The 8465-nt window shown below is 32.6% G+C and overlaps 1 protein-coding gene across 3 annotated transcripts; it reads left to right on the top strand.

Moving 5' to 3' along the window:
* The first annotated feature begins 2533 nt into the window (after positions 1-2533).
* Positions 2534-5973, top strand: LOC144543837 (methyltransferase C9orf114 protein). Of its 3 annotated transcripts, none has more exons than XR_013508097.1 (11): positions 2534-2834; positions 3081-3128; positions 3480-3656; positions 3750-3816; positions 4075-4133; positions 4227-4305; positions 4505-4623; positions 4717-4796; positions 5086-5322; positions 5459-5536; positions 5643-5846. XR_013508097.1 is itself a non-coding variant. In XM_078292272.1 (11 exons), the coding sequence occupies exons 1-11, from the start codon at positions 2604-2606 to the stop codon at positions 5715-5717; spliced, it is 1083 nt and encodes a 360-aa protein (XP_078148398.1). In that variant the 5' UTR covers positions 2536-2603; the 3' UTR covers positions 5718-5973. The 3 variants fall into 3 exon arrangements, 2 of the variants coding, with proteins under 2 accessions (XP_078148409.1, XP_078148398.1); XM_078292272.1 differs by having other exon boundaries at positions 2536-2834; positions 5253-5322; positions 5643-5973; XM_078292283.1 differs by lacking the exon at positions 3480-3656 and having other exon boundaries at positions 2535-2834; positions 5253-5322; positions 5643-5973.
* Positions 5974-8465: the final 2492 nt, after the last annotated feature.

Below are 8465 nucleotides of genomic sequence, written 5' to 3'. Positions count from 1 at the left end.
CAAGGGCCTATTTTTACCTCATTTCTACCTCAACCCCTTATTGACTCTCCTCTTGCTACACCATGATTAGACGATCTACCTCGGTTGTTATTGTTCATATATCCTTTTCGCCTAAGAAGTGGCCTCAAATCCGGTTGTGTTTGAATGAGTTGTGATTGACAGGAGAGAAAGTAACAATTTATAGGGTAAAAATAGCTAACCGTCGAGGGCGATTGTCTTCCATAGACAACCGCCGTACAGTGTGGTGGTTGGAGTAGATTTCGAATTTAGAGAAAATTGAGGGCTTTTTTTTAGGGCATTTAAAAAAAAATCGGTCATGGAGTCAAGGCGAAACATTTGGAAATTTAGAACTGCAATAGTCATTGGACGATAATATTTTTTCCATGGACTAATACGTAAAAGAGCACAAACCTTTTCCTTTCTCTGTCCTTTTTTTATTTTTCATTTCTACGTCGATGAGCACTTCAGCAGCTTTGAAACCGAATAAAGTCACAGAGATTGACAGTACCGCGGGCCCCACGTAAGTGGAATCCTAATATGTCAGGCAGCTAACTTTCAAACAAACAAGTTAACTATGATAAGCGACCGTTGTATTTTTCTTTCCCATCTAAATAAGTGACCATCAGAAATAATTGTAAAACGTCACGACTTGGCATTATTTGCAATCTTATCTGACACAGAAGATCCAGGCCGGGTCGAAACAAGTGCGATTTTTTTATTCGAAACCCGCAGGCAACAAGTGCGATTCGGAATAGGCTTAGTCGCTCAGAACAAAAAAGTACAAGAAAAAGGTATTGGAGGAGAATCAGGAGATATGAATGAAACCACGAACGGAACAGAAACTGTGCCGGCGTTGATCTCTATGAAAGATCTGACAAAATTTAGGAAGAAAGGAATGGAAAATGTTAGTTGGCGGTCACGTGCTCGTCGAAGTTTTTAGGATGTGTTGTTTTGTTATTTATTAACACTTAACCGAGACTTGATTAATTTAATTGTAATGCCATTCTGAGTTGCTTATCCTTTGTCATTAGGTGGTTTATATTAGGGCAGTTGGTAGTAGATCAACGTTGGGTTATCTACTATATTAGTTAAATTGGCAATGATTATTGAGCGTGTTTGCTTGTGCGACAACCAAAACTGGGGTTGGTTTGATATATATAGAGATTGTCAACGGTGTGAAAATATCTTTGAATATATAATTATTCAATTTATATCTTAAATAGACAATGACAGGACGCTTGACTATTATGTTGCCTTTCCTACGAACGATTACATGTTTGAAATCTGACACCCCTGTTAATTTGAGAACTTTAATAATAAACTCTTTGTCAAAAGGGAAGCAGATCACCTGTCCCCCGGGGTGCAGGAAAATCCTGCCCCCTCAGTCACTGCGGGGTGGGACCGGATTTATGATTTAGAGGTTTAGAATTTAGGCTTTAGGGGATCTACCAACAGTGACTTTGGGGACATGAAATACGATTCAATCCCTTGTCAAAAGTATCTTAAAAGAAGATACTTTTGAATTTTGATGATTAAATAAACATTCAATTTTAATGCATTAGTTCACTTCAGTGCATGAGAGGCAACGAAAAATTACGCAACTACTTCGAATAGAAAGCAAACTTTAAATATACAGCCATATTGTTGACGAGATTTAATATACAGCCATAAAATCTTCATTGTATGAACTACAATCCAAATTTTAAATATATATATACATGCCCATCACAATCTCCTTATTTTAAATTTTTTTGTCAGACTTAATTACATTGAGTTCAAATTTTGATTAAAAAATTAAATGATAAATTTATCCTTCCAGACTGTTTCACACTTGAACATAAAGCTATGCAAACACAATTTTCTATGTAAAATCACATTATCACAAATTATTCTTGCTTGGTTGAACAAGTGGAAAGTTGAGAATATGATAATATTCGTGTCATTTAGTTAAATCTAAAAAATGATAACAACTACTACAAGGTAACGATAATAATAATGTTGATGATAATAATAATAATAATAATAATAATAATAATAATAACAACAACAACAACAACAATAATTATTATCAAATTTAATAATTAAATATTAATAAAGTTAATGATAATATAATTGATGATAATTATTACGATGACGATACTGAAAATATATAATAGTAACAATAAAATAACAAAAAAAATTAGTGATGATGATCATAATAATAACAATTTAAATAATATAATATAATTAAACATAACTCAGCCTTAACCTCCAATACCAAAAACAAAATATTTCTGAGAGAATACGTTGAATTGCAATGAGTTCAGTGTTTAGTTTGGAGAAGAAAAAAAAACTAAATTATAGGTATTCGATTATTTCCGACCTTGTCAATTTCGTAATTTTCCTCGTTGTATCTTACTCTGATATTTTATTTATTAGTTTTGAATTTCAATTAAAATATATTTGAGTTAAATTTTATTGGGCTTTATTTCCTATGAATTGGGCCATTTATTGTCAGGCCCAGCGCTGAACAGGTACCTCTCCGATCCAGACCACCCGCCCCAAATTTCATCTGATTGCTTCCGGAGAAAACCCAACCGGAGCGACTGTAACGCAGCGCCACAATGGAAGTAGAGGAAGCACGCCAGCAAGAGAAATCAAGCAAGAAGGCGAAGAAGGAGAAGAAGAGAGAGAAGAGAAAAAGCTTGGAACAAAGCGATGGAGAAGTTGATACCCCGAAGGATGAGAAGAAGAAGAAGAAGACAAAGAGAAAAAATAAAGGGAAGCCGACTGTGAGCATCGCCGTGGCGGGATCAATCGTAGACAACGCGCAGTCGCTTGAGCTGGCCACTCTTGTAAGTGAGCTATACATTTTTTTCGAAGTTTCTTCTTTTTCACATAGTTCTTTTTAGATTCTATTGCTTATCTGTGAAGTGCACTAGTTTCCTCTAGAGAAATGCTGATTATTGAAAATAAATTGTGGCTGCAACTGCACTCAACTGGGGTACATGGGTGGTTTCATAAGTCTTCTAATTAGTGTAAAACAGTAGAAAAGTGTATCATTCACTATATATATCATCTTATGAAATGTTTTTTCTCAGCTTGCAGGTCAGATTGCACGTGCTGCCACCATTTTCCGAATTGATGAGGTCAGTATTTATCTAATTGTGCGACATCTCAAACAAATATTAGTATTTAATAGGATATTAAAAAATGGTTTTAATTTTGGCCGTGTCTCCTTATGCTAATTTTAGTGAGTGTCTAATAGTATATAAAACCTCACAATTATGGTTTATGCATAGCTTGATGTTTAAGCATCAATTAATGGTTCAATCACCTTTCAGCCAGACAGCTATTGAAACAATGAAAATCAGCACCTTCCAATCAGCTACTAAAACAATGATAATCAATCACCTTCCAGTCAGCTAATAAAATGATGATAAAGCAAAAACATTTAATGGGCTATACAAATTTATCTTCCCTTTTACCTTTAATTTCAGGTAGTAGTATTTGATAGCAAGAGCATGTCATCAGATGATGCAGAAGTTGTGAATTTTGAAAATGAAGATGGGAATGAAAATGGTGCCCAGTTTCTTGTGAAGATTCTAAGATATCTAGAGACGCCACAATACCTCAGGAAGCGGCTTTTTCCAATGCATCAGAGTTTGAAATATGTGGTGTGCTAATTATTGATCAATGTCGTTTTGCTGAATCTGTAGTTTTTCATATATCATTTAAGTCAATTTGTGATGAAGGTTTATTATAAATAGGGCTTGCTTCCTCCCCTGGATGCTCCTCACCATTATCGCAAGCACGAATGGTCGCAATTTCGTGAAGGTAATTCATTATAGAGTATAGATATCCTTCTTGATTTTTGAATTTTCTAGTAAATCGGAGGCTTCATTGTTTAGTGGAATCATATAAATATTAACTAAAAGAATCAACTTATTTTTCCCTTCTCTGTGCATGCTATTGGAGATCAATTTGCACCTTATCAAAGACTCCTGGATGGACAATGACCTTAATTCCCTATTATGTGAATATAAAAGAGCAAAGATTAACATTTACTAATCTAGGATATTTGGTGATTTCTAGGCGTTACCCTAGATGGGGATCATTCAAAGGGAACACCTGTAGATGTGGGGTTGATGAAGGTACATATGTTCGAGTCAAGTCCGTTTTGCCTTTCTTTTCAGCTGCAATAAATATGAGTTCAAACTATGTAGTTTTTTATACTGCATAAACAGAATATTTTAGTGGAGCAAATACTTGAACCAGGAAAACGTGTGACAGTCGCCATGGGTACTAACCGTGACCTTAATCCAGGTAGGGAAGTTTGTATCCTTCTTTTATTTCTAAATTCTAAAATATTTTCCTTTAATTTGATCTCACGCACTTCTGATTTTGATGTTTCATTTTTTTAGTGTAAGTTGTAAAGCTCTTTGTTAAATATCAGCACTGGTAGTGACAGTTAATGTTTAGTTAAATGTTATTTTTTTTGTCTCCTTCTCTTCTCTTGATTTAGATGCGGTCAGGACTGTTGTTTCATCTTCCAGACCCAGAGAAGAAATGGGGCTGTATTGGGGCTATAGAGTTCGATATGCCTCAAACTTAAGTTCTGTTTTTAACAGTACCTCTTTCAAGGTGCAACTCATTTTCTCAACTAGTTCTATTTCTACTTTTCCATCTGTAAATTTCTATAGTTATGTTTAGTAAAGAAGATAATATTGATTTTAGGGAGGATATGATCATGTCATAGGCACATCAGAGCATGGTCAAGTAATTAGTTCTTCAGAGCTTGTATTACCTTCCTTCAGGTATGCATAAAAGGCCTTAGTTATACTGATTTGTTTTTAAAGCAAAAATGTGCATCCGTTATAACCCTATGATCCATAGACTATCACTCGTTCCCAAATTTTGGTCTGGCAAATTTGAAAGCTTTCATTTTGGTCCCCACAAATTATAATTTGTTCTGATCTGATCCCTATTTATTATCTTTCATTAAAGAATGAATAGGTATCATAGTCATACTTTGCAGGATATAATTTCACCTGAAATTTCACCCCACATTGACACTGACATGGATCTTTGTCAATATTTCAATAGAAAATGTCATCAGGGAAAAAAGTGCTCAAATCAGAATGTTAAGGGACTCAAATGAGAACTTTAGGGACAAATATGGGAAACAAGATGATGCATGGACTGAAATGAGAACCTTCTGTCAATTTTTGAAGCTATAATCTTATAATTTGCTTAATTTGTGGGCATGTTAGACACCTTTTGATTGTCTTTGGGGGCCTTTCTGGATTGGAAGAGAGCATCGAAGAAGACAACAATCTGAAGGTATATCTTTAGTTAAAAATATACAAGAAGATCAAAAGAATTATCGAATAAAAGATTTATCTACTGTTGTTTCGTGTCTTCTGTTATAATGTTAAAATTTAGTAATTTACTGAAAATTCACTTGGCTTTTTACCAGGGGAGAGGCGCTAATGAAGTATTTGTGTCTTACTTAAATACATGTCCCCATCAGGGAAGCAGAACCATTAGAACAGAGGTAAATCTTTCCCTCGCCCTGTTAGGGGTGTATGTGTGCCCCTCTATGCTTTCCTTGTAATTTATCTGTTTGTGGGGACTGATGTGCATATATTACATTCAATCAGGAGGCGATTTTGATCTCTCTCCAGTACTTCCAAGAGCCAATAGGACGAGCAGAAACTCAATTTTTGGAGAAGTAGAATGCAACATATTTTGAGATTTTATAGGGTTTTCAGGTATGTGGCATTTTGCTGAAAAATCAAATTCTTGGGAAATTTGAGAAGAGTTGATGTTTTGTATTGATAGTTGTTGTGTTCAATAGAATTTTTGTAGCATATGTGCTGTTATTTTTCTTTAGTTCAATTTTTAGGAGTACATGTCTCTTTTAGCTCCAGTTGACAATTTCTTATATCTTCTAAATGCCAATTGAGATTTTTGATGACTTTTACAGGTTTCTTTTATTTGCTAGAAATTCCTATTCCAGCTACTCATGCAATTTTTTTTAAAGTTGCTTTAATAGGGTTTTTCTGGCATGTTAATACTGTGTGGTAGTTTTCTTCATTGCTTTTCTTTGTAGGGAAAGGCTTTTGGTTGCCTGGATCATTGGCTTCTGGATACCGATCTTAATGCGTAATGTGTCAATTCTTCTTATGTGAAGCGCATATTCAAATTTCAACTCTGTGTGTGTGTACAGAGAGATGGGCTATCATGCTTTGGGAGCATGTTCATTTCTCCATTTTTAAAGTTCAAATAGTCGATTTGAATTTTTCAATATGATCTTCATATTAAAATGTGCTTGGAGATTATATTTTACATTTTTTGAAATTTTTTTTACTTTATTTTTGAATTTTTGAAAATCAGTGTTTTTCTGAATTTTTATTATTTTTTTATTTAATGAAATTTAGACAACACTAATTTTCAAAAATTCTAAAAAAATAGTAAAATAAAATAAAAAAATGTTAAATTTGGTCTCCAAACTCATATCAATATGAAGATCATATTGAGATATTTGAATAACTATTTGAATTTTGAAGAATTTTGAAAATGAAGATATAAATAGGAAGTAAAACACCATCTTTAGTTCCCAAAGTGGCAAAGCATGATAGCATATCTCTCTCTATGTATATTTTTGGTGCTACTAAATTGTTTTTGTGGTTCTCAAAGTTCAAATAATTGATCTGAAGTGCTCAACAAGTTCTTTGTATCAAAATGTGCTTGAGGAATGAGGACCAAATATATTATATACGAGACTGGCTAATATATTTTCATAAGTACTTCAATAATTATCTAAAAGATATAATATTTGGTCTCTAAGCATGTTTTAATATGAGATCATGTTGAGTGGTTCAGATCGATTGGTTGGATTTTGAAATAGCAAAAACTGACTCATTATAATTTAGAATAAAATTATAACGTTATGATATTAATCGTTAGTGAGCGACCCAGTGGTAAAAATGCCTCTGACAAGGAGACTGTGCTGCCATTTTTTATTTTTTGCGAAAGAGATTAATACGATCGGGTCATTTTCCGAATTGAATTGAATAATATTTATAAGTCAAGTCCAAAAGCTTTTTATAATAGGAAAAAATATATATAGACATTGATGCTCTTATGTATTGTTATGTATTGATATTGATAGTGTATGAAATTTTATGTAATTTGAGAGTCCAGTCAGTATAATATTGGTGTCGTATGATATTAACTTCAAATTTTATTGAATAGATTTCAAACGACAAATTTAAACCGTACAAACCGATTTATTTTATAAGTGATGCGTTTACATGCAAAAAAAATATTTTTCAGAGTTATTTTAGTATTTAAGTCAAATGGTAAAAAATGTTAAAAATAAATATATTAAAATTAACTTAAAAACTCTCACATTTGAAAACTTAACTTGATACTAAATAAATTTGAAAAATATATATAAATTTTGCGTGTAAATACGACTAATGAAGTAGATCGGTGTGAACAGTTTGAATTCACCGTTTGGAGCCGATTCAATAGGTTTTGGAATTGGTATTATATAGACTGAAATGACATAGAATTGGTGTTATATAGACTGAAATGACAATGATGCCGTACTAGTCAGACTCGTAATTTGAATATGATTTCATATTTTGTCAAAGATCGCTTGATAGTTAATACGTACTGACTAAGATAGTCTGATAATCGGTAATAATTACTTTAAAGTTTATCAGTGTCGATAAAGATGATCTGCATATAACATGTATCATACTTTAAATGTAGAATTCCAAAATTAAAGTTGCTATTTTACAATTATTTTAGTTATTCTCAAATAATCTAGCCAAACTTTTTGCAACCCCTTCCTAAAAATATCAAACTTGCATGGTTTTTTTTTTTTTTTTGCCTTCTAAGAAGTTGCTAATATTTATTCTCCTAAAACACAAAAATCTCACAATTATTCTGTGGAAAAGTCAAAATTACATATTTTTCACCTTCAAAATTTAAGATATCATCTTATCATTTTTAAAAGAATATAAAATTTTCATAATTAACTTTTTTAACCATAAAAGTCACATGTTTCTCTTGTAAAACAGAAAGGCTTTGTTAACACACCCCCCCCCCCTCCCTCCATCTCTCTTATCTAACAATGCTATATGTGTTAAAGAAATACAAAGATAAAATAATATATTCAAGTTCTAATAGTGCTTGGCTTGTTTGTAGTGTGCACTTTTGTACATTTTGTGTTCAAGAATGATAATGCTGCAAACAAATTAAGCCCTATTAAGTTGCTTCTTTACTCTTTGTTCCGTTCATTTTTGTTTTGCAAGTTTAATATAGTATTTGCAACTCTGGAGAAGAAATATTTAATTTTGAGATTTTAGAAGGTCATAAGGAAATAAAGTGTTGATGTTATAAAATATACATATGATATTCAACTCTTTCATATTTTGATATTCTAGAAAAAAATAAAATAAACACGAGAT

This window comes from Carex rostrata, chromosome 2 (genome assembly GCF_964058835.1).
Source record: "Carex rostrata chromosome 2, lpCarRost1.2, whole genome shotgun sequence".
Taxonomy (NCBI): domain Eukaryota; kingdom Viridiplantae; phylum Streptophyta; class Magnoliopsida; order Poales; family Cyperaceae; genus Carex; species Carex rostrata.
The sequence above is the reverse complement of the archived record's forward strand: the minus strand, read 5'-3'. Positions and strand labels throughout refer to the sequence as shown.

Excerpts from the sequence above, each read along its gene's own strand:
- LOC144543837 (XM_078292272.1), top strand. The coding sequence starts at position 2,604 with ATGGAAGTAGAGGAAGCACGCCAGCAAGAGAAATCAAGCAAGAAGGCG. Across the intron at positions 3,657-3,749 it reads ATCAGAGTTTGAAATATGTG|GGCTTGCTTCCTCCCCTGGA; the intron begins GTGTGCTAATTA and ends TATTATAAATAG. Across the intron at positions 4,624-4,716 it reads TTAACAGTACCTCTTTCAAG|GGAGGATATGATCATGTCAT; the intron begins GTGCAACTCATT and ends TATTGATTTTAG.